At 43.1% G+C, this 26,990-nt stretch overlaps 1 protein-coding gene across 5 annotated transcripts in view; it reads left to right on the plus strand.

Moving 5' to 3' along the window:
- Positions 1-26,990, plus strand: part of KIAA1328 (KIAA1328 ortholog) — a 250,571-nt gene that overhangs the window by 150,497 nt on the left and 73,084 nt on the right. For all 5 annotated transcript variants that reach the window (XM_045020559.1, XM_045020558.1, XM_045020561.1 and 2 more), the window contains 2 exons: positions 21,542-22,230; positions 25,623-25,724. In XM_045020559.1, the coding sequence (XP_044876494.1) occupies positions 21,542-22,230; positions 25,623-25,724 (791 nt within the window). The remainder of the gene's footprint in view (positions 1-21,541; positions 22,231-25,622; positions 25,725-26,990) is intronic.

A 26,990-nucleotide genomic window follows, 5' to 3' on the forward strand; every position in this document is an offset into this window, starting at 1 on the left:
AGACGAGAGAGGATTTTTTTTTAACCAACCAGTAAATAAACAATTTTCTTTTAAAAAATAATGATTTTGTAGACAGTCTTTAAACAGCATCTGATGCCTCAAAGGAAACTTTGGGGAAGCACTGTATTTGGAAAGAGTGCTGCTTGTGGTATCTTATGTTTTCTGTATTTTCTCTTTCTTTGTTCTTTTGTTCAGTATTATGAAGGACATTTGCATGAAAACAGGCTCTTTGCTTCCTAAGAGTTCATCTGCTCCCACTGCTTATTCCCTGCCTGGCCATAATCCTCTCAAATTGTGACAGTGAAAATGATTATGATGTCAGGAGTATGACTTCAGGTGAGAAATAAACAGTAGGCACAGGTGAACTCTGGAGAAACACAGATTTAGTTTTCATCTAGCAATCTTTAATAGTAAAAGAAAAAGGGAAGAGAAATACAGACTGTGTTTGTGTGTGTATATCTATACAATGTCTGATGTGCATAAGGAGAAGAATTTCACTGGGTTTTCAAGCTAAGTTTTTCCTTAATCACTAACTGCTTTTTAAAGTTGCCTAACCCTCTCTTATTCTCCGGTTCCATCTATGCTAAAATGACAACCATGTAAGAGCATCCAGTTCCAACACGATTAAGGCACAACTGTTTGTTCCTGTGTCCACCAGGAAAATGAATCTTCAAACCATGTTAATACAGTTCTGTATCCTTGGCTCCTTTAACTAGATCATAATGAGGTTTGATTAAAAAGTCAGGCTCAAACTGTGGGGTATAAGTTTGCAAACTGTGTCCACCATTATGGTTCCAATTTTATTGTTGTCCAAGCCTTATTGTGGCAGAGAGAGGTTTTTGAAGTTGGCACAGGTCTCATGTTTGAGGTTTCTTCCTCTTGTGTTTAGTGTTACTTTTTTTGCTCCTGACAAGATCTTATTTTTTGGAGACAATTTCTTATAGTCTATGCTGAGTATCTCCTTTTGAAACTGAAATTCCTGATCTACAATTGGAGTGTGTGAAGATAACTAGCCTGTAGTCATTTAGCTTAGCATGGACTAGTGGGAAAAAGATATCCTAATATTCTGTGATTCTGTGATATGTACATAGGTAGCTTCACAAGTATGGAAAGTTGATTGTATTTCTAGGGAAATTACTGGCTGCCAGTGCTATCAGCTTAAGGCTAGTTCTTTGCCAAGGCAGTGGAAGAGATTGTCAAGCAGAAACTGCATCCAGGAAAAAGCCTATAGACTTCCCTCTTGGTAACTGTTATGGTGAAGATTGCCCATTCTGGTGGATAGTGTTATGGACATTCATAATTGTAAACATGCATGCTGAAATAAGAGTAATAACATGCTATGCTTTGGAGAGTAAGCGCATCACCTCAGGGGAAGGAAGGAATTTCCCTCTCGTGCACCATCTCACAGTTGAATACATACAAAGGTACCATGGATTTATTTTTAAATGCTTTTTTCTGAGGCATCAGATATGGGCTTCTGATGTAGACAGGAAACTAGACTTAAGGAATTCTTGTTCCTACATCTTGTGAAACTGAACTATCCTGTGTCATGACAACTGGTGCTTGGTGCGGGGAGTGTGAATAATTTCAGAGCTCTCTGGTGAACTCCATACCCTCATATTTAAAGTTCTCCAGTTCCCGAGTTTGATTTTGAAGTGTTTGCCACCTTCAGAGAAATCGGGTTATACATTGTTGACTTTTTCCCATGGAATTTGATGCTATTTTCTTCAGAAATCCAGTAATTAAAATTGGTAACTTGGCAATATTTTTATTACAAGCGACTCTGGGGAGATATCAACATTAGATAATCTTATCATAAAATAACCATGCACCCTACGATGTTCTGACACATGTAATGCTACACAGTGCCTCTAGTTCCTCAAAGGCTCTGATTTTTTTATGGTATTATCTCTGTTCATTCCCTCTGGGGCACCTGGCATTAGCCACTGTCAGAAGACAGGATACTGGGCTAGATTTACCTTTGGTCTGACCCACTATGGCCATTCTTATGTTCTTATGTTAGCCACACCCTGGTTTTGCCCTTTTCCAAGAATGCTTCTTACAGTACACATCCCTTCCCTGTAAATGTGTTAACGCTACTCTAGGAAATGGTAAGTCAGCACAAAACTATTAATCTTATCTAGTATTATGAAACAGACAGTGATTCAAGAGATCTGATTAGTTTGCTTCTGGTCATTATGCAGACTGGAAGCTGGGCTTGTACCGCCGCAACTGTTCTGTCATCAGAAAGAAGAGTTCGAGAATAGACACTGAAATGCTGCCATTTGATCACATTTAACATGTCATGCCAAAAATATCATGCAGCACTGAAACACTTTTACTGCTCACTTAATGGGGTGTTAAAACCCCCCATCTCCAGTTTGAGCCTGTAAGTTATTTACCAAGTCATTTAAAAAAAAAACAACCCTAATAAAGAACCTGAATGTCAGGCATTGGGACTTTAAATAATCCTTAGTGATTTTAATGAGTTGACTCACAATCACCACAGATTTGTCTTGTTTCATAAGTATTTCGAGCTGGGGCTTGCGCTTGTACAGTCTGGTGCCAAGTCATTTTTCGATCTCAGGAGAAACATGGAAACTGACTCCTGTTCAGTCTTGCAGAACTGAATCTACTTTGTCTGTTCAGAAAATAGCCAGCTGCATGACTTCCCTTCATATGAATATTTTGTGATCAAGACAATGTTTTAATTTATATTAGATTGTTAGCTAATAAAGCAAGCCCATTTTAAATACCTGACTGAACACATGTGAGTTGGTTTGCTGTTCTTTTTGCTCTCTAGAGGTCTGCAACTGTTGGTTCTCCTTCCTTCCTTGCTCACTCAGTTCTTCTAGCCACTCACACCTTCATCTTTCTTTAGCTGTCACTTGTCAGGAATCGGGAGACCAGGGTGTTATTCCCTTTCTCTGCTACAGACTTCACGTATAATCTTGAGAAGTCTCTTGTTATTTCTGTCTGAGTTTTCTGTAAAATGGGGTAAAACTCCCCTTATCTCACAGCAGTATTGAGATGAAACTCATGACTGTTTGTAAAACCCTTTGAGATCTGGGTATGGGAGACAGCATGGGAATTTAGGGTGAAATTTTTCAACTGCTCCCAGTAGTGTGGTCTAACTTTGCTCCCAATGTCGTTAATCAGAGTTTTACCACTGACTTCAATTGGAACTGAATTAGACCAGTCTGGAGCTCTTTTGAAATTCCCTTCCTAAAGCATTATTATTCTCTACTGAATCCTGAGCTCAAGAACAGCTGCAGTGCAACTCTTGTGACAAGTTATAAAAAATAATTTAAAATGCAATTTAAAATCTAGCCTAAAATAACTTTTGAATTCAGGAATGGATTTTTCAGACTTTGGCAAGCTATCTTAAGAACAAGTCTTGGGACATTAGTTCAGTCCGTACTAGAACATAGTGGCATCTTTAAAGATAGATAGAAAGCCACCCAAGTCGCTGCATCTCGAGTTGTGCCTTTGGAAAGCTCTGGCATGCCCAATGAGTTAGTACCGAACTGTTCTCTTACTGTGAAGTTTTGGTGCCTGCTTCCAAAAGAATCATGGGCACTGGTGCCTTCTGAAAGGTCTGTGTCCCTGAACTAATTACATCATGCCAAATCCTTTGGGCTGTCCCCTTCAACATGCTCACAAAATGTGCCTATGTAGAGGATTTTGGACCACAGATGGAAACAAAAAGTGGCACTGCAGTGCATTCTGAGCTGTGTCTGGGAACTAGAGACGTTAGTCACACATGACAAAATTAAAACTGGGCACCATTTTAGAGTAGGGGCCAGGTGCATTGCTGAGTTCAGTTGGTTGGTGGCAGGTGAGTGGTGAGCAATATGGGTGTGACGCTTTTCATGGTTACCCAAGGAGTCCGAGGTGAATTACTACCACCATACAGTGGGAGGAGCCCTGTCTGTGCCCCACCAGGGGAAACTCTCCCCAGCCACTGGCTCCTGGCAGCACTGGTGCTCTCTCCTGGCTCAGCAAGCCCAGCTCTTTCCCTCTGCAGGCTCTCAGTTTACACACCCCAATTTGTTACACTTGAGTGCTCAGTTCTCTATCTTCTGATCACCCGCAATGTACACCGATCCCTGGCCTCCATGGAAACAGTGACCCCAGTTCACTGGTTTCACTCAGTTCAACACTCTTCATAGCACAAGGCACTTTGGTTGCTAGTAAAACCAGACTGAAGTTTATTTAATTGAGTTTGAGGTAAAGTTTAAAATAAAAGCAAGTATAAGGATTTGGAAACCAAAGGTTACAGTTAAAATAAAAACACAAACCACAATCAATAGCCTACACTTTTTAACAAGTTACTTTCCTGTGTAGTTCTTGCAGCGTTTGTCCAATTCAGAGAGCTGGGCTCCACTGTTCATGAGACAACTCCTGCTGACAGTCATTCCTCTGTAATGGATAACCACTTGGGCCATTTCTTCTCATGTACTGTCACACACTATTGTTTCTTAGCCCAGGGGGGGCCCTGTTCTGAGAACTCTCCCGGGGTTCACTGGCCTTTGTAAATCTCCTGCCTGCATCAAGTCCAGGCAGTAAACATAGGCGTTCTCCACAAATGTTCATTGTTTTCATGTTGATTGGGTCAGCTTGCAGATTACCCCCTCCTCAGCTGATAGGTTTCACTCCCAACAGATTTGGAGCATAATATCCTGCATATTACAGAGCTCTAAAATTGTTTCCAATACAAACATCTCACAATAACCATGACAATCAGCTGGTTCTTAGCTTTTGGCAAAGACCACATACAACCCCCTTCGGTACAATATTAAGAAGATGGTTGGGCATAGGGGTAATGTGCCTATGTCTGCCTGTGTTACCATGGGGATGCCAAATCTGGTCATTGCCTAATCATGCCTGTACTTCTAGTGTCAGCGCACAGTGCAGGTTATAGAAATAATGTAAATTAAGGTTATGAATTTTCTTTTCACTGATCCTCTTTCAGTAGTGGATCTTGCTAACCATTCATTTCAACCACTCTGTACACCAGCCACTTTTTCAGACAACATCACAAAATACACATCGTGCCAATCAATCTCATACTGTTGTCGCAATATCCAGCATTCTGCAAAACATCTCGCGACTGCTTCTGCCTCTGCTGTGGACTGCTTATAATCAAGAAGTGCCAATCGAAAATGTGTTTTGTGCATTCAGATATTTACACACCTTGGTATTTTTGTGTGTTTATATGCAGCCTTAGAGGTTACCCTACATCCCGTAAAATAAACAGGCACATGCTGCCATCCCCAGAGAAAAGCCTGTGCATGCCCCATTCACAGGCTTGTAAATAGTTTTGAACGGGAGCTATTAGTTATACATTCTCTTCCTGTTTAAATCAGACTGAATTCCTGCACAGTCATGAAGTAAAATCTTGATTTGGATAAGTAATGTAATGTTTCCTATTGCCATAGTGCCTGCCAAATGTCTCATTAAATAGGTATGTGCACTAATTGATGCGCTACTTACAAGGAAAGACTGGAGGAGGAGCTAAATTCTGGAGTCTTCATCTCCAAGGGTGTACCAGTGGTGGAACTCTGCTTGCTCAGTCCAGCAAAGGCTATCCTGTTAGCCATTCCGACTCATCCAGAGCAGTGTTATTGCAACAGCTCACTTCACCACCTCCTGCCTACACATACACTTATGCTATTTAGAGTTTTCTAGTGTATGCAAATGTTTCCTGTGCTTGTGTCATCACAGTACTGCAGTTTTTTAGTTGGCATTCTGTCTTCAGTTTTGTATCACATCAGGAGTGTTCAACTTTGGATTCCAGGCACTTCTTTACCTTCTCCCTTCTTATCTTAGGAAGAAGTTCATGGTCACTTAGACTTCAGAGCATTAAAACCATTAGCATTTTCCTGGAATACAGCATATATACTTCCTTTTCGAGTGCATGCAGCTGTGGATTCTGCGTAGGTGTGTGTGTGCAGAAAATTTTTGCCTAGCAACACCTGTAGGAGACCACGCTTGTGCCTCGTGCTCATAGCCTCTCCCCCTGCCTCAGCGCCCCTCAGTTCCTTCTTACCACCCACGGCTGGAGTCAGAGCTCTGTGTGGTTCCTTTAACCTCACAACCTCTCTATTTCTTAGCAGTTTTTTCTAGTTGTATATAGTTAATCAGTACCCCTCGTATAGTGTTAGTTCGATTTAGTGTTAGTTAGCTGTAGTTTAAGTAAGTAAGTAGTTAAGTAAACATAGTTCATTATATGGGGGAGCGATCCCCACATGCGGTGTTTGCTGTGCTTAGGCGAAGCCCATACCCAAGGAGTGGTGTTCTGTTTGTGAGTCATCTCAGGAGAATACCTGGCTACATCTACTAGAAGAAGAGGAAACAGTTACTTACTATAAGTGTGGTTCTTCAAGATGTGATGCCGAGATGTATTCCACGACCCCCCGTATATCCCCTCTGCAATGGTGTCAAGTCTCTGGGCGTTTGGTGGGAAGGAACTGAGGGGAGTTGGGGCAGCGCTGCCTCATAGCCCGTCCCCTGGCGATATGAGCACGAGGCGTGAGCGCTGCCTCCTATGGGTACTGGTAGGCAAAATTCTCCAGCTGGGTACGCAGACACCTAAATGCAATACATGTCTGTATCACGTATCAAAGGACCACAGTAACCATTTCTTTAAAGTCCACAGGGAGGCCAAGTACCATGTTTCCAATTTAACTGGTTGCAAGAGCTTTATCACTTTTCCTTTGCTTAGCCCATACTCAGAGGGCCATGCATGGTCCCTCCCCCCATACACTATCCTTTGCCTAGCAATCAAGTTCTGATGCATTAGTCTTGATCCCATCCTCATTCCAAAGTATTTTAGCATCTTTGCAAACTAAAAAGTGCACTTAAAAAGCTTTACTTTTTCTTGTATGAAACTCTTTGACTCTGGCACAATGCGTCAGCCTGTCTTTAACAGAATTACACTGAACTGTCTGCCTCCATGCAATTCTTGTTGTTATTCCTTGGTATAATTGCTACTTGAGGAGTAGAATAGAGGTCAATCAGTTGGAGCCACAGGGGCGCCGAAAGCTAGCCTCAGGATACTCCCTACAAATGTAAGATCAAAAGGGCTGTTTACTTTTTATGAATTATTTCCCAGACACTGGATCATTAACAGAATCTAAATGCTGATTGGCTCTATTGCAAAGACATTTCGCTAGAATGCACTCACTTGGGCACAGCTTTCCTATTTATTTTTTTCTTTAAACTGGAGGATTCTCTCCAGCTTTGTGGAATTTCTCTCTCATGTAAATAGCTTTCTACTTTTACCTGTTTCTCTGTGTGTGCACAGAGATCCTTCTGTGTGTGCACGTGTTGCTACTTAAAAGACTTCAGTCTTTTTGGTAGCTTCTGATTCTATGATTATTTTCATGGCAAAGAGCTCTCTCGGTCTGTAGCATGTATCCAAATCCAAAGGAATCGGCAGGGGACACCTGCCCTTTGGAGCAAGTTGTAGTTTTTGATGAGGTGGGTTTTCTGTATGTACAGTGGTTGCCATTTAAAATTCTGCACTGGGGAAAACTCATGTCAGGTATCACTGAGATGTATATGTGCTGGCAAATGCCGATGTTTTAATGGCAAGTGCAATAGTAACCTTCACACATCAACTTCTGTCTGCTCATATCCCCAGAAGTGTTTGGTTTCTATTTAATAACAGTAAAAATGGCTATTTAGAGAGGCCATGGTGGATCTGCCCTTTTGTCTTGTGTTTTGGTCAGAGAGCACAGCTTTGGACCAAATTCTGATTGAATTCTGAAGAGCCCAGTAGTAGGTAAGAAGGCCTGCCGCCCATAATATGCTAGATCTGCAATTCCAAGTGTACATGTGTGGGTTTTTTTTTTTTAAGATAATATGAAAAAAGTGAGCTTGCAGGAGTAGATTTGCACATATTTAACACCATTACCATCTACTGAAAAGTTAATTTTGCTGCCCGTGCTACTGGGCTTAATGTGCAATCATCGGACGCTGCCTAGGATTTGAACATTGATGCAATCAGGTCTGGAAGGTAGTCAAAGCAAAATGCCTTACAACTAATTTGATTCACTATTTGGACATATTCTATGAGATTTTCCAGCTCTTCTTTTCCTATACTGGTAGATACCAATCCACTCTACCCTGCGGCCTCCTGTGCCATTGAATAACTCATGAACAGGGGCCAAAAGGGAAATTAGAGCTGGGGTGGAGCTGGGGTTGTCTATCTCCTTTGGAGTAATCAGAGAGTTTCTCTGGTTACTCCTTTATGTATAGATGGGTTTTCACTTATTTGGTACATCCTCATGTTACAGCCGTCATTACTCTGTATTCTGGCATTCATTTGAATAACTATACCCATCAAGATTCTGATTAATTTTCAACAGGACAAACAGGACTTTCCCACTCCACCTGGCCTTTCTGCTATCTCATTGAACCTCAAGAAGCATCTAAATCCTTGAAGTGCAATTAAAATGCAGTCTTTGAACAGGTGCAAAAGGAAGCCCATGCATGGGGCAATGGTTCATCTTCCTGTCACATTTCAGTGACTGAGGAGTGTCAAGTATACGTCTTTATTAATGGTTATCATACGAACTCTTCCCTTTCTCCCTATAGTCTTACCTTTAAAGATAGGTTGCTTCTGGGGCTAGTTTTGAATACCAGGTAAGAGAGGGAAAAGATAATAGATGATGAACAGCATCACCAACCTACTATCTGTTTTACTACCGTTCAAATTAGGGACCTATTCTGTATTGTCAGTGTCACAGACCCACTTTTTTTGGTCTGTCCTAATTTTGTTTAAAAGCACATTGCTAAGGACTTTAATGTGTTTTCAATTCAGCGCTTGTAAATTATGCTAAAATCCCTAAGGGAGCCAAAATAACTTATTAAAACCTTGCAAATGTTTTTGACTGCTGCATTCTATTATTTTCTATTCCGGCAATAGCACAAAGCCCCTGCTGCTGATGGGCGGAGGAACGCAAACCTCCAGGGCCCATTAGACTTAACTTGTTTACTGCATTGATATCTATATGTTAAATGACAAGAGAGTTCAGGTTATTGAATAATTTAAAATTCAGCTCTAATTGGTGTCATACGACCTGGAAAAGGCCATGGATGACGCCAGGAGCATGCTGTGAAATTCTTATAAATAATTCATAAATTAGATCATTCATTTGCCTGGATGTCTTGTTAAATGCAGAAGTTTGTAAGTAATAACTGATGATATAACACCTGTAAGTATTTAGTTCATATGCTGGAAGGTAATCTACCTTGATGATCTTCTAGCAAAACCTGCCAGAGTATGAGAGTTAATTGCACTAGGGAAAATGCACTACATTTATTTGGGATGGGGCTTTGGCAAAGCATACAGTGCAGATGTTGCATTACGCATTCTCTATAGCTAGACAACTATTCTGTGTATGCCTATGTTAAAAATGCAGCTCATCATTCTGCTGCCCTTATTTCACATGAACTCCAAATGCACTGGGAAATGGTAGTGACCTGCTCTGCTCACAAATAGTATAGTTTTTGAAATATTTATCTAGGTCTTGAACTACTGATTCCTCAGTAAAATAAAGGGCAGGAGTAAAAAATTGAAGTCAGAAGATTTTGATTTTCTGTTTTTATAATGTTGGCAGCACATTGAATGTTAATAGTTAGACCTGGTGCTGTCAAGATTAGTGTGATGGCATATTTTCCATTATGCAAGCAGGGTTCTGTATGGTTCTGTTTTGCAAAGCAAACATGTTTGCTTAATTTTAATGGTCAGACATCACATTGCCCTGTATTGCTAGCATTGTGGCTTAATAGGCACTCTACTCACAATATCTTCAGAGACTGAATTTAAAGGGATCTTTAGCTCTCAATCCTGGTTTGTATTTTTTTCTTGGAGCACTGTATTATTGATGACTGCTTTAATAGCGAGCTTAAGGACAGTAGGCTCATTTAGAACAATAATGTCATTTTTGAGAAGACTGGTTGCATACAGTACTTGCAAAGCTAGGGAGAGGGCAGTATGTTTGTTGTGAAAAACGATGAATGCTAAAGGAGCCTGCCAGCAAAGGCTCAAATGCCATTGTGAGTCCAGGTTTCTTGCGTATCTGACTTTCCAGTACAAACACTGCTAGCAAAGAGAACTAAAAAAGTTAATTGCAGCATATTTTTGTTATAGCTTAAATAGAACACGTATAGTCATAGACCTAGTCGAGCTCCCCCTTGCTGGATGCTCACCAGGCTGCTGTTTGGATACACACATTGGATCCATGTGCTTTTAAATTCCCTTCTGTCTGGCTCTGCATAGGTTCCAGTCATGGGTTTTTTCTTTGACCTCTAGGCTCACTCCCTGGGCCTAGACTGTCTCTCTGGTACCACTTCTCAGAGGTGAGACCCTGCAGTCAAGCTGACGTAGGCCCCAAGAACCTCCCAAGACTCCTCAAGAACGTCCCAAGAGCTCCATCTGCATGGGTACTATAGTTTATAGTTTAACCCTTCAGGGACGTGGGATAGTTGAAGCCAATAAGACAGACTTTTTTTACAGAAGAATTTCTATACCAATCACTCTTTATCTTAGACAGCACAAGAGATGTACAGATCCATGCAAAATAATGAAACAGCTATACACAGTTCTCTCCATCAGAGTTCTCACCACCCTTCAGTGGGTTTTTTGGGTCTTGGTTTGTGTCTTCTGGGGTTCCCAGGTCTCCTCTGCTGGATCACATTCCTCCAGTTAAGTTTTCTCTTCTTGTTCGGTTGTTGAGAGAAAGCTGCTCTCTGACCAGCCCTCAGCCTTTTATAACTTCCAGTTCTCACTGCTATGGATCCTCCTGATCAGCCTCAAGTCACCATCCCTCCTACCCCCCAGTTGATCAAGGTCTTCCGTCAGGTGCTCTGCTGTTCGGTTACCATCCACCTGGAGTCCAGACTTGGGAAACTGGTTTTACCAAACATTGTTCTACTAAGGCAAGTCCTATTCCGTTGTTGATGGTCTTGAATGACCATCTCCTTCAGATGCAGACACCCAGGTACCAGTGCAGTATGATGACAAGATAACACAAGCAGTATGATGCAAGATTCCAGCAAAAGATAGCCATAAGGCATATACATAGAGAGTTCAAGAAATCAAATTAGAATTCATACATAGATGGGTTCCACAAACCATCATAGGTATTCTTTTGCAGTCATATATCATTGCCTATCCATAGCTCTACCTTTGTGGCCAATTTGCGTCTCAGTCCCACCTGTGCAGTCCCACTGAGTTCAATAGGATTACACATGAAAAATGCAGCCTTCCTGGCATCCACACATCATTTCTTTGAATATGGACCATTTGTATTATGCACTTGAATATAGCAATTGTAATCATACATCATTCATGAGGAACACAGCACCTTATCTCCAGCTAGGAAAATAGGCAACTAACCTTTTAAGTTATCTCCCTTATCTATCATAGGTATTAATGCAGACAATCATCATACGATCAAAGCACGTTATAATGATTCATCTTAGACTTTTTGTAATGGAGATTTTAATAAAAGATTGTGCAATAAAAAGAAGAGAAAAGGTAAAGCTGGACTTCAGTAGATCTTATTCATTTATTTCAAAACTTTCATTTTGTACATTCTTCTAGGGAAATTCTTTCTTAATAACAACTTCAGAGAGTAGTTCCTTTACAAGACTTTATACAGTAGTTAAACTGTGTCTGTAGTTAAAAAAGAGACTGTGTTAAAATGGCACCAGTTTCTTCCCCACACCTGTTTTCTGAGGCGTGTTTAGAATTATTTTTTGTTTTAGTGACAAAAATAAGTGTTTGTTACTTTTCATCCCTGCTAGCACTGCAGAGTTGGCACAGCTGAGAGAGTAGAGTATGAGCTGGAGTCTCTTCTGGCTCGCACTTCAACAGTGTACTTGTTAATTTCATTCCAGTTTCAGAATCTGTATGTAAAGTGTATGTCAGTTATGTTAGTAATGTGTGCCAGTGGCACTCTTCAAGACACCATCCTGTGTAGCACCACTCATTTTGGCTGTCTGTAAGGTTCTCTTCATCTTCAAGTAGTATCCCTGTGGGTGCTCCACTTCAGGTGTGCATATGCCTTCGATTGGAGATGTTTGTTAGTAGTGTCCATTCGGCCCGAACATGTGCCCTACAGATCCTCATGCCCCGCACCAAGGCTGTCTAAGGCTGTGCAGATGATCTGGCCCCAGTTCCTTCTCCACTGCCTTGCCCTAAAATGGACCTATAGCCTGTCTGCTTCCAGCGTGCCTTGTCCTATTTGAATCTTTTCCTTAGTGTTAGTTTATCTTAATAAGTTGCTAGTTAGTTTAGTTTGTAGTGATAGGAATGGCTCCCCCCTGCTTCTCCCATTAGGGAGACTTGCCTTTCCTATGGAGTGCATTCCTGGCTCTCCAGGCTTCAAATGTTGCCTCACTTGCCACGAGTCTATCCTGGTTATTGTTGACCACTTCAGGGGCCTCTGTTGCCTAGGAGAATTGCACATCCCTCAGGAGTGTAACTTCTGTTTAGCCCTGAAATCTAGGTTCAGAGAGAACTGAAAGATCAAGTTGAGGCATCTGATGATCGAATGCTCCCTTCGCCCTGCATCAGAGTACACCAATTGCTGGGCAGATCTGTTGCCCCTTCGGTCCAGGCCCAACACTCCCCTAAGAAGGAGAAGGCTTCATAGTCCTTTAAAAGACCTGGGAAGAGGGTCTCTGACTCACCTTGTAAGGAGTCTGCTCCAAAAAGACCTTGGTCTCCCGCTAAGTCAACGGTCTCAAAATTGTCGACTTCTAGATCCAATACTGTGGAGGCTGCAGGTTCCTCCAGTACCGCCAGGGCCAGAAGCTCCTCCAGGAGAAACCCAAGAAGCTCCTCCAAGAGCAAACACAGCTCTGAGAGAGCCTCAGGATGGACCAAGCATGACAGGGACGGCAAGGAGGGACATTCCTCCAGGCAAGTCCCTATCAGATGTACCTCTACCACTGGTACCATATAAATTGAAACATCTATGTCTGGCATCCTCCTTGGAATATTTTAACCCTCAGTACCATCTACTCCCAGACAAGTTATCACATTGGTACCGACATGTCATTCAGTACTCAAAGGACTTAACTGTAGCGGAGGAACCGTAGTGTCTATTGATCATGGGCATCAAGGATCCCAGGTACTGAGAGTAGTTCAGTCTCTGGACTCTCATCACTGGTACCACCCAATTCACCACCATTATCAACTGGGGCTTCTCCACTGTTCGTTGAGGAGGAGGGTGAAGGGGACTTCCATTCAGCCTCTCCTAACCACCCTTATAGGAATCCTTTCTGTGTGGGCCACAGAGATAGAGAGGAATCCAGGACAAGACATCACAAGTGGTGAGAGCAACCCTGGGTTCCACCCCTCCCCTGTATGGACCCTCCCCCCCCGCCTCCTGGAATGGTCATATTGGGATTCCCTGGCTGCTTACCAACAGCAATGGTCAAGAGCTCCGAACCTAGCCCACTAGGATAATGGGGGAGACAATCTCTACCACCTCAGACCATTCCCCAGCAGGGGGAGACATTTGAGGAACAGGAAGCTAGAGCAGATGAGGAGACTACTTCTCAAACCACTACCTTCTCATCATTCCTGACAAAGCAGGAATGCCTCTTCCACTGTCTATGGCTGATGACTTTAAGCAATTCCAAGACCACAGCAAGTGCATGGCAGACTCCTTTAAGATACCACTCAAAGAGGTCAAGGAATTGCAACACAAGTTCATAGAATCATAGAATCTCAGGGTTGGAATGGACCTCAGGAGGTCATCTAGTCCAACCCCCTGCTCAAAGCAGGACCAAACCCAACTAAGTCATCCCAGCCAGGGCTTTGTCAAGCCTGACCTTAAAAACCTCTAAGGAAGGAGCTTCCACTACCTCCCTAGGTAACCCATTCCAGTTCTTCACCACCCTACTAGTGAAAAAGTTTTTCCTAATATCCAACATAAACCTCCCCCTCTGCAACTTGAGACCATTACTCCTTGTTCTGTCATCTTCTACCACTGAGAACAGTCTAGATCCATCCTCTTTGGAACCCCCTTTCAGGTAGTTGAAAGCAGCTATCAAATCCCCCCTCATTCTTCTCTTCTGCAGACTAAACAATCCCAGTTCCCTCAGCCTCTCCTCATAAGTCATGTGCTCCAGCCCCCTAATCATTTTTGTTGGCCTCCGCTGGACTCTCTCCAATTTATCCACATCCTTCTTGTAGTGTGGGGCCCAAAACTGGACACAGTACTCCAAATGAGGCCTCACCAGTGCTGAGTAGAGGGGAATGATCACATCCCTTGATCTGCTGGAAATGCCCCTACTTATACAACCCAAAAGTTATTGGATCCCCTTCAATTGGCAACATCGATCAGAGTCACCCTTTCAATTAATGAGGTGATTCTGTGAGGGGGGGTTGTCAAATCCTGAAACAGTGACACCAACTTGCAGGAGTCGGGATCAGGACGATGCCCTGTCACAGTGGAGTGCAGTAGAATATCAGAGCTTTCAGTTATAAACTGCTTGAAGTAGTGTTCTTGTCCACTCGTAACACTGCAGAGTCCTGTTCAGTGCAGGACACCTCTACTGAACAGGTAAACTCTATGCCCTCTGTGATAGACCCAGGCCAGTTGGGAACAGCAGAGTAGTAGAAGGGGGATATACTGGCCACTGGCTAAGCAGTTTTCTGTTCCCTGAGTGACCAGAGCAGGGGCTGCTCCAGGCTAATGAGAACACCTGACTCCAGTTAACTTGCTAAGAGTCAGGTGAGGCTGTTAAGCACCTGACTCTAATTAGAGCCCCTCGGATGCTATAAAAGGGCTCACTCCAGTCAGACGAGAGGGAGCCAGGGAGCCAGAGGAGAGGAAGTGAGTGTGAGGAACTGCGACCAAGAGGTGTGCAACTTTGTCACAGCACAAACCATCGAGGACTCATACCTTGAGGAGAAGAATCTTTATGTTGGGATGAAGCACTTGAGAGTGAAGAGGAGGGAAACATGGAACAAGGAGACAATTGAAACAGGTAAGGATACCACACCTGTCTTGGCCACATAGGCACTATCTGGACAACCTTGTCCTTGTCCTGCCTGATCTTGTTCATCACTTTTAGAATCAGAGGGCTGGGGGAAATGTGTAATACAGACCCTTCATATCTCCAGAAGATGGCTGAAGGCTGTGTGAGCAGGCCAGGAGTGGATGTTCTGACAGCATAGCAGTGTAAAAGGCACCCCAGGCTAGAGAATTAAGGGGAGACAGCTGTTCAACAGTCCAGATTGTACCCTAGGGAATGTCACAGGTATCATTCGAGTTTAATCTGAACCAGATCATACAGTTACCTGCTTTATTTCCCCCAACACCATGTAACTCAGGATGGGAAGCTTCCTTCCATACATAAGATGACAGATAGGACCAAACTATTCTGGAAGTCTCCTAGATTATTTGTCTTCATTGCAGACAGATATAATGGGTCCGCTATTTCTACCCAGAGACTATCAAGGTGGATTTCGAGGTGTGTTATCGCTTGCTGTGAGATTGCCAACACCCAGCCTCCTGCTAGGATTCTGGCTATCTCTATGAGGTCACAGTCAACTTCTATGGCCTTACTTAAGTTGGTTTTAGTTGGTGTTGGTCCTGCTTTGAGCAGAGGATTGGCCTAGATGACCTCCTGAGGTCTCCTTCAACCCTAATATACTATGATTCTATGATTAAGGACACTGTAGTACCTGAAATGTGCAGAACTTCTGTGTGGTCTCCAATACATACTTTCTCCAAATACTATTCCTTGGTCTGTGCCCCTAAAACTGAGACAGCAGTGAGCAGCTCTGTCTTCTGTACTAGACTGTACACCGAAGCAACCTCCTCCTGGGGATACTGCTCAGAAGTCACCTGAAATTGAGTGCCCATAGGGACACTGCTTGAAGAAGGAAAGGCTATTTACCTTGTGCAGTAGTTCTTGGAGATGTGGGTCACTATGAGTACTCAACTACCCACCCTCTTGCCCCTCTGCTTCAGAGTTTCCTTAGTTGGACTTAGTGATAGAGAGGAAACTGAGGGCAGTTCACCCTCACAGTCCTGCATAGCCTCAGTGCAAGGCACAAGGATGTGTAGGGCACATTTGTAGGCTGAACGGACACAGCTAATGAAAATCTCTGATTGAACGTGCATGGGGCGCATGCACACCTGAAGTGGAGCACCCATAGGGACACACATCTTGAACTACAGTTACTACACAGGGTGAGTAACCTTTCCATTTCACCTTTCTGCATACTCTACCCAATTAATAGTCTCCTCTGTCTATTTCAAAAAACTTCTAAAAACCCACCTATGGAGTCATGCTTAGGATACAGTCTGTAATGATTATATCACACCGTGTGTTTCTTTTCTTTGTCTTCTAATGTATCATATTGATTAATTTCATTAAAGACAGGCACTATAGGTGAAATTGAAGTCGATGGGAGTTTTGGAGGAAGTCGATGGGTCCAGGATTTCACCTGTATAAATATATAGATGGTACTAGTTTGTTCTTCAATCATAAGACCACTAGAATTGTTACTTTGGGGAAAATATACCGTTTTACATAGGAAAAAACTCCCTTTGAAGTCAATGGGGATTTGGCCTACATAGGGACTGTAAGATCTGATTTTGTTACTTGTTTCACATAAACAACATAAATAACAATATGCCTACTGTATCAGTGTGTATATTGCTACTGCAGAGCACATCCACAGCTTGTTTTTAAGAGAATTTTGTAGAAATTGGAGACTGTCTGAGTAAGCTGCAACTCGTCTGTGTGTGCGTGTGCATGTGTGTGTGTGATGTAGGGCCCAGTATTTGTTTATACTTTATTCTGACTCCCTCAGCAGAAATTACAAGGATTGCAATAAGAGATTCATAGTGCTTCCACATGTTTTCCGTTATAGCTCTTACAAAATTATGTGAACTGATTTTAGTGTATATTTATTTCTGTGTGGCAGTTTCACATTGGATCGAATCATATTAACTCCATATATCACAAGCAGCAGTTTATCTTTTGTTTGTTTACATTTTAGCTAAGGGAAGGTCTGTCATTAAATAATATACAGAAAGAATGGGAGAGCTCCCAACATGGGGAAGCACATCTGTTCCATCACAACCCATCGTGGCTCCCATGTGTTCCCTAGGCAATATCTGTTTTAAACTCATCTAATAAAAGTACCTAATTCCTCATGTTCACAATGCAGGAGTGAGTGTGTCTTAGAATTCTCTTCCTCTTTCCCTTTGCCGCCTTGTCCTGCCCATCACAGGTTGTTTATCGTGTGCCCTGCCCTGATAATCCAACTCAGGTGTGGATGTCACTCTAGTTTTTAAATGGTTGGTGCCATTCTGCTATAGTTTTCAATTTAAGCATTGACAGAAATTAACATAACTTGCCAAGTTGTTGCTTGATTCCCCCTGCCCATCCCACCCAAAATTAGTTAATTTATCTTACAGGGTTGACCTTGAGTGGCCTTTAAAGCCACGTGAAACTGGAACCGAGACTTCCACCTAGGACTACAACCTCGGTCCTCTAGAGAAATTAAAAAACACTACTTGCATTCCGTGATATTAATGAGAATCCCCCATCCCCCGCAAGCATACGGTAACTGTGAAATAACGGTAAAGTTTCTCTGGCTTGTTATGAAGTATTTAAATGTCAGTGCCATTTCTGAGACCATCAGGGCAGATTTAATGGTGACCAGGGTCGGCAAATGGTAACCGGGACCTCCCTTTTAGGGCCTCGAGGGACTTTTAATCGAGTCTCAGTCACGAAGTTAATTTGCAGTGTGGGCCTTTATCCTTAAATCTGCTCTTGTCAATTATTTTATACCATCCCTGTTCATGTGCCGAGATTTCTTAACAAACTTTGGTCCCTTTAGTCAATAAAACAAACTGGTAAAATAAGGAAATCTTGGGGATTTTGTTTTTAGGGATCTCCTATTTTTTTTTCCTTTCCCGTTTGGCTTAAAGGCTTAAGGAGGGTTGGATATCGTTCATCAAAACCTTAGAGCTGTGGCCAGGGGGATTGTTTGAGAGCAACTGCATGCGCTCCCAGCCCTGGTCCTGAGGAGTTTGGGAACCAACCCAGCTTGCAGTCCTGTTTCCCCGAGAGTGCCCTAAAACTCGGTAAGGTGAGACGTGAGATGTTACTCCTGAGGGAATTCTGTGCAAAAAAATTCAATATTTTAAAATTCTGCAAAATTCTCCATATTTTATTTGTCAAAATAACACAATATAATCATAGCATTTTAAATGATTTGCTGACAAGTATTTTGAAATAAATTACCAAAATAATTGAAAATGGTGTGATTATATTTTTATTGTGTTTGTGTTATTTTGATAATTCAAATATACAGAACTTTGCAGAATTTTAATTTTTTGGTGGCGAATTCCCTCCAGAGTACCAAGGGTCTGTGTGGCACAATCTGGGTGCGGGCAGCTTGGTGCAGGGTCTGGGTCCAGGGGGGAATCTGGATGCCCAGTGGTTTGGTGAGGGATCTGAGGTGCAGGGGGAACGGGACTCTGCAGGGGAGTCCAGGTGAAGGTGGTTAGGGCTCAGTAGAGAGGGCTGTGGGAGTGGGGCTTGGTGGAGTGGGAGGTCAGGGTGCAGCTGGTTGGAGCTCAGTGGGTGGGGGTCTGGATGTGGGGGGTTCCTGATGCAGAGGGTGAGGCTCAGCTGGGTGAGGTTTGGGGGACTCAGTGGGCACTTCTGGGTGCAGGGGACTCCTGATGTGGAGGGGGCTCAGTGGGGGGGGGATTCTGGGTGGGTGGGGGGAGGGGTCACTGTACAAAGAGCTGCTCCACCTATCTGCCCAATCCCTGTGCATTCAGACCTCTCCACACCCAACAGCCCCCCTCGCTGAGCCGAACTCTCCCCCCCCCCCTTGCAGTGCAGAGCTTCCTGCAGCCAGGGGAAGTTTCTGGGGCTTGATCTGACCCAACCCATCTCCATCTCCTACCCCCGCAGCTGGGACTAACGTCCCTGGGCGGCCAGGGCCTCCCCAGACCCCCCTCCCACCAGTGATTTGCCTCTCTCCCCTACAGCTTCCCAAACAGATGTGCCCGAACTGTCCAGCAGCTGGGTAGGGGGTGAGTGAGTACTGGTGCAGCTTCTCTTTGCTTCTCCATTTTCTGAAAGGAAGCAAAGGGAATCTGCAGGGGTGGGGCACATTTTTCTGCTGCCCCGCAATTGTGCGGAATTTCCCGTGAGTAGATGTGTAACATGTAGCTACAGGATTATTTTATGGTCTCTCCTCTTATATCCCTTAACATCTTGCACCCCATATTTTATTTGTTGCCAGAAATCCCTTTCTGTGCAGTGTCTAATTTAGACTATAAAGGACTTTTCAGCTTGGAGAAGAGGAGACTAAGGGGGAATATGATAGTGGTATATAAAATCATGAGTGATGTAGAGAAAGTAACTAAGGAAAAGTTATTTACTTCTTCCCATAATAGAAAAAATAGAGGCCACCAAATGAAATTAATGGGCATCAGGTTTAAAACAAATAAAAGGAAGTTTTTCTTCACGCAGCGCACAGTCAACTTGTGGAACTCCTTACCTGAGGAGGTTGTGAAGGCTAGGACTATAACAGGGTTTAAAAGAGAACTGGATAAATTCAGGAGATTAAGTCCATTAATGGCTATTAGCCAGGATGGGTAAGGAATGGTGTCCCTAGCCTCTGTTTGTCAGAGGGTGGAGATGGATGGCAGGAGAGAGATCACTTGATCATTGCCTGTTGGGTTCACTCCCTCTGGGGCACCTGGCATTGGCCACTGTTGGTAGACAGGATTCTGGGCTAGATGGACCTTTGGTCTGACCCAGTATGCCATTTTTATGTTCTTACGTCCTTGGGACATGGGAGTGTGTTTTTATTTGTCTGTAAAATCATCATGCACAGCAATGGCACCAAACAAATAATAACAAACAACTCTGATTGCCTTCTGGCAGCATGTTGAATTCTGGTAGGTTGCCCTGCCGGCCTCTCTGACTTCTGAAATATTTTAATGTCCTGCACTTTTCACCCAGTCCTAGCATCAGACTTTTCTTGCGCATTTAGTCCTGACACTAATGCAGATGCCTCCAACTCATTGGGTTTCATGGGGCAAAACATGGCATGTGCGGCTTTCAATCATATGGTGAAGAGTAAATTTTTGTAAAAGCATAACTGAAAATAATCAAATATCAGTATTTAAGGGATAATCTACATTATTTTATTTTCTGTGAGGCCTACAAGAAACTTAATATGAAGGAGCCGAGGGGCAGTCAAATAGAGTTGATACATTGATTTATATAAAGAATGTAAATAATGCATACAAAAACTGTACATAGTTGGATTAGATTCCTCTTCATCTCTTTTTATGTTGCTTGCATTCTTAAATCTAAGATCTTTGGGGCAGAGATTATCTTCCAGTGCATATGGACAGCAGCTAATCTCATTGTGTGTGTTACCAGAATACAAATTGTAATTTTCTGTCCATCAGTGACCACCAAATTTCAGCTTGCTTGCTGCTGCTAAAGTGGTTTGTTTATCTTTAACAAACCTGGCTTCTGCAATTAAACACAATTAAATCTCTGACAAAGAGCCTGAGGGCCGAAACAGAGTTTAAATGCAATATGTTACTGAAATTAACGCACACATCTAGGAAAAGTGATTCACTGCTGTTCTGATGGGCACAGCAACACAAATGCTTAACTGCCGACACAAACCGCAGTGCAAGGATACTCCAGGATATAAGCAGGATTTTGATGTCCCTGACATAATAGCCGTGAGTATAACACACCCACTACGAGTTCACTTTTCATTGGGATGACAAATGTGAATTACAACTGCTTTCTTTCTGCAGAGTTTTATCAGAGTATAATCACTTGCCCAACTTAATTGAAAAATCACTTACATTTATAGCTGAATTTAAACATGTTTTTTTATTTAAATGACAGCTTTTGAAGTAGAACCATATTTTACAGAAAGTGGTCGGTTTTTATCTGTGTTTCTGTAAAGACATTTCAAAAACTCTCATCAAATTTCCGGCGGTAAGTAATATCCCATTCAGCGCAAGGTGAAATGTTTTACATCAAATCTCCTGCTGTGTAATGGCCAATCAAAGAGTATTTATAGTGGCTGAATGGATTTTTTGGCTCGGCATTCAAAATTAAACATTTTCATACATTAACATTTAATGTTTTTTGCCACTCTTCAAGTTGATTTTGTGTAACCCTAGATACTCACAACTACTTGGTACTCTGAAGCTACTTGTTTATGCTGAGGATCCTGCAGGCAGTAGTTTCATATTTATTGTACTTGTGTACACTGATTGAAATGTAGATTTGATAGCAGGCTTATCTCTGCCTTTTGATAAACATTATGAGTCTTGGTAGATGTCCATCAGCACAATGCATTGACTCTCCCAGTACTGGTATGACAACTTTACTCTGTGAACTGATGAGGAGAAGCAAATTTTGCTAAGGAACAATACAATTTAACATAGAATGTTAAATTTTGAAAGATGATAGCTTGTTTCTCTTATTGTAGGTGTCCAACAAGAAGAGTCCGTGCCAGCTACCACCTTTGGAACTGGATGGTTCTTATTTAAGTATAGTTAGACCACAAACAAGAACAATATACAAGAACAATAAAGCATCACAGTCTGGAAGTCCAGCCCTGTTTTCAGTACCTCTGCACTGTAGAAATAATCATGCTCATGAGACCACAGCCCACTACAACCAACAGGAGGTTCTGAATGACTGTCCAGTGGAAAATGGCTTGCACAGAAAATGTAACAATACGATGCTGTCAGCAAAGGAAAGGGGCCCATACCACACACAAATGGCTCCTGATGTGGGCCAGAGAATGAGTGAATTTCAGAACACTTGTCCTCACCAAATGAGTAATTGGGCTTGTATGCAGCCAGGAAGCTTGGAGAACATTCAGGATAGCCAAAAGGTCAGCCATGTAGCCAGAAGACATTCTGGGCCGCTTCATGAAACCTGTGATTACTCTAGGCTTTCTCGAGTTTCTGGGATGAATGACAGTGTGGACTCTGGATCAAAAGAAACAGAGCGAAGTAAAAGGCTGTCTGAGGAAAGAAGACAGCAGCTTCTGCTGCAGAAAATGGAGCTGGAAGTTGAAAAGGAACGTCTCCAGCATCTGCTTGCTAAACAGGAAGCAAAACTACTTCTGAAGCAGCAACAGCTACACCAATCCAGGCTGGATTACAATAGGTGAGTTTGTGAGGTTTGTAGATAGAGGATAATTGTTAGTGTAGAAGGAATTTCTGTGGTACCAAACACTTACATGGAGCATTGAGAAGCACAGAGTAAGACCTCCTCTGTGCCCTGAAGAACTTGGAATTTAAACTAGACAATGCTATAACCATGAGACTAGACATGGGACAACAGTTAGGTAAAGAAGAGTGTGAGGACTGTTGGTCTAGAATAAGATAGGAAAATTGATGGAAGAAATTATCCTTGAGGAGGGATTTGAAAGAGGAGAGCATGCATTAGTAGACTAGAACAAGGAGTTCAAGGTGTAGGAACAGCATCCTAAGAGGTGCCAAAACACGAGCGGAAGAAAGACAGAATGAGCAGTAAGGTTAAAGTGCTAGGTAAGAAAGTAAGCAGGAAGAGTAGAGGGGAAGGAGAGCTGTGTGTATAGACTTGAGTGCTGATGCTTTACTCAGCTGTACAGACATAAGGGAAGATGTGGTTCTTCACTCAAGGGACTATGATGTAAATCAGATTCAGACAATACAGACACACACAACCCCAACTGAGAGTCCAGTCTTGAACTCTGGGTGCTGTTTGATGGAAGGTTACCTGAAAAAAGTGAGTTTAAAGAGAGATTTAAACAGAGAGGTTGTTATATGGGAGGTTAAGAAGAGAGGCCCTAGAGAGTGAGGGGCCCCATGGAAAAAGACACGAAAATAAGTGGAAAGAAGATACAAGAGAGATTGTTGGGATGAAGCATGGGAGGTGCTTAAGCAGTAGAAGGGTTAGTGGGGAGGAGGAAATAAGAATGGCTATGTAGGCGGGTCAGAATTGTGCAGCGTCATGAGCTGGAAATGAGATGCTTTCACTTGATGCAGAAGGTGAGAGCTTGCCCTGAAAGATATTTGGGTAAGGGTTTGACAGAGTGGTGGGAAGGGAAGGCAGATTTAGCAGCAACATTTTCTATAGACTGGCAGCGGGGAGAGGATAGAGATGTATTGGAACCACAGAAGAGAAAGTTGCCCTAGAAAGAGGAGATATAACTCAGTTGAATACAAAGATTGTAGTGGAAGGGAAGAGGGAGGAATGGATGGAGTTTAGCAGTCTTGTAAAGGAAACAGCAAAAGGCTTTGATGAGAGCTTTGATGTAGATATGATTTTAAAAGTGTCACTGACAAGGGGATCCCACAAGATTATGAATTACATGATCTGCATCCCACACATGTATTTTCTCCTTTCCCTCCAACCCCACAGCTGCTTTTCAAGTTTTAAAAGGGAATATTATAGCTGAAGGAGTTTTTTGCCTGTATAAACTGTACTCTGCTAAGTAACTTTCTCTGCTGCTTTTGTATGTAATATGGAATCCAAAAATTTAATTGTATGTAGTTAGTTTTCACATGCCTATTTGATCCGAGGCAGTCACAATTGTCCATGCATTGATGTGATAAGACACTCCACTCACCACTAGGATGGCACCTCCTCCTGGTCACTCTGGGGAGTAGCTCGTGAGGTTGATGCCTCTTCCCATGTTTGTGCACCGTCTCGCCACCTCTCTGTCTTGGTTTGTGGCCCCCTCTCTTACTCCATGAGCTGCCTCTTTGTGACTTAGCCCTCCAGCCAGGTCACCAAACGATTTTCCCCTTCCAGGATCGGAAAGTCTTTCCTCTCAAGCAGTCCCTAGGCAGTCTTCCTCGTAGTGCCACTCCCTTAATGGTTGGCAGGGGAATCCAGATCCACCCTCTGCTCCGGGTTCTGGCTCAGGGACCCTCTAGACAGCAGTCAAGACCTATTCACTTCTAGACCTTAGTGTCTTTCCCTGAGCCCTGTCCCACCTTCCTGGCTTAGAATCACATAGAATCATAGAATATCAGGGTTGGAAGGGACCTCAGGAGGTATCTAGTCCCACCCCCTGTTCAAAGCAGGACCAATCCCCAACTAATTTCCCCCCTCTCTGGGTTTGCCAGCCCTTCTCTCAGGGAATGACTGCAGACTCTCCCATCAGCCCCCTCTATTTCCAATTTCCTATCTTTATAGTCCCAGCCCAGATCATTCCTCCTCAGTTAGGCTCCCTCACTCAGCCTTGGGTTTACTTGGCCACCTGACTCCCTTCAGCTGTGGCCTGTTGGGTTAATTAGCCCCCTTCCCCATCTGCATTAACCCTTTCCAGGCAAGTGTGGGGTAAACATCTCATCACAGTTGGAAATGACTGAGTTTACAAAGGATTATAACTTCAGGTGAGAAGTAAATAGGAACAGATGTATTCTTAAGAACATAAGAAAGCCATACAGGGTCAAACTAATGGTCCGTCTAGCCAGGTATCCTGTCTTCCAACGGTGGCCAATGCCAGGTGCTTCAGAGGGAATGAGCAGAACAGGGAATCATCAAGTTCGGGGGCGACACCTCTCGATGACATCACTTGTTGGCGACAAGCATCGTCATCAAGAGGCGTCCCCGCCGAAATGCTGCTGAAATTCGGCGGCATTTCGGCGGGTGCCAGGACACGGGCACATTAAGATGCCCCCACGGATGCCATGGCGCCCGCGGGCACCGCGTTGAGGACCACTGAAATACACCTTGCTAAATTGTCAGGAAGACTCACCAAGGAAGGAACTTAACCTATTCACTCATCTTTTACCATCACAAGGATAGTAAAAGACAGACAAACAAAACCAGCTAATGCTAATTTATTTGGCTGTCCCTGTCTCTCAATGGGTAGAATTATGTGCGGTGCTGGATTAGGCCCATTCTGAGGTGCTAGAGGTGTCATCATTTAAATGAGAAGGAAAAAAGGTCCTGACCTCTTGCACTAGTTAGTGGCTCTTAAAATGCCCATATAGCTTTTTGCAAGGGCAGGAGTTAGCCCTTTTTTTATAGCCAAATTCTAACATAATTGCTTTCTGTCTCCCTGCATGCTATTTCCTATCTTGATTTGAACAGAGGAGAGTATTCTCAGATAAAGAAGGAACATCATGAGTTGAGACCTGCAGTTGCCTCGGACTGCATCACCATATTAAAGATGGAGAACAGCTGCAATCTCCTATATTTTATGCAGCTTTCATGCCACCCTTGAGCTCTTGCCAGGTGCTACGGCATCCCTTAGTGTGGCGAAGCATGAATATTTTTCATAGTTGTTCTCATATTTCTCATATTTCTCAAGAGAGCAAGTGCTTTGAAATCAGTAGAATTAAAGAATTTTTGTCAACCACAGCCCTCAGAAACAAAGGCAGCAGGTGGAAGCTGTTTTCCCCAAACCTGAGAGGTGTGAGAGAAAATGGAGAGGTTTTGTGAAAGCTTCTCTGTATAATGTGCTCTGATCAGATCAGAGTTTTGTGTGTGTTGGGGGTGGAGGTGGCTGCAGGTACAATAGCTTCCCCAGGATGTAAAGCTAACTCACTCCACATTTCCAGATTTAAGGGCCAAGTTTTTGATTCAGAAGTGATCACTGATGAAGCACCAGGCGGGCCAGGAGGACCAACCCTTATGATGAATGGCACTGGCATGGGGTTAAGGTAATCTCTCTCATTTTCTTTTAACCATTAGCAAGTACTTCTAAGTGTTGGTGTATTTTCTTCCTTCTCAAAAAGATGTTATTGGCTGCCACATGCATATTTTTGTTTTGTACTTCTCTTTGATTTGGGTTAAATGCTGCTAACCAGGAAAGACCTCATGAAATAGTCTAGATTGGTCTCTAGTAAATTTATTCATAACAAAAAGAAAGGATGGTCTTGTGGTTAAAGCACTTGACAGAGACTCGGGAGAGCTGGCTTCAGTTCTCTGCTCTGTTGCTGACTTTGTGTGTGACCTTGGCTCATGCTGCAGGGCTATAAAATTGTAGACTGGAGCCCAGACTCTGGAACCCTCCTCCATCAAGGGGTCCCAGAGCCTGTATGTCTACACTACAATTTTATAGCCCCGCAGCCCAAGCCAGCTGGCACAGGCCATCCAGGAGTGTTTTAATGCAGTGTAGATATATCCTGAGTCTCTCTGTGCCCCAATTCCTCATCTTTATAATAGCAATAATGCTATCCTTTGTTCTCTTGTCTTCTTAGATTGTAAGCTGTTCAGGTCAAGGACTGTCTTGCTAGGTGTTTGTACAGTGCCTAGCACAATGGAACCTTGATCTTAATTGGGGCCTCTAAATGCTACTGGAATTCATATAATTAATAATTGTAGATAGCTGTGGTATTTCCCAGTGACTGGAGGAAGTCTACAAGGGCACATGTGGTCGATCTCCATCTTAATGGGACTTCTGGATCACCTGGCCTTTCCTCACTCCCATTCTGAGCAGGAAAATCTCTTTTGTTTCTAAAACCCTTCCCAGATACAATTTCCCCTCTCTGGTCTCTGACCTGACTGACAGTGCAGTGTCCTGCCAGAGGTTAGTCAGTTTGGCATTTTATATCTTTTGGCCCTGAGGCGTTGGTCAAAAGCTGTGTGTAAAATCTCTTCTCAGCAAAGCAGGAAGGAGAGAATAAAAAAGTATACAGGCCTTTCAGTGCAAAAGAAAACCTTTCTCACTGTTTAGGGTGCTAAAGCAAACTGCTAGACGAGAACTCTAGGTGTCAGAAGTGTCTTCCTAGCGGTCAGTCCTCTCCTCCTACCTCCACACATTGACTAGACATTGTAGAATAATAAGGGTAGACACAGGCTCAGCGGTGTGTTGGCTCATCCCAAGCCAACCCTGCCGTCTCTGACCCAATGAATCCTCTTCTCATCCCAGCAAATCATGAACAGCAAGCAGCAGAACCCAAGTAAATGTGTGCACTCAGGAAGGC

This window comes from Mauremys mutica, chromosome 6, assembly GCF_020497125.1.
Source record: "Mauremys mutica isolate MM-2020 ecotype Southern chromosome 6, ASM2049712v1, whole genome shotgun sequence".
In the NCBI taxonomy this organism is placed as follows: domain Eukaryota; kingdom Metazoa; phylum Chordata; order Testudines; family Geoemydidae; genus Mauremys; species Mauremys mutica.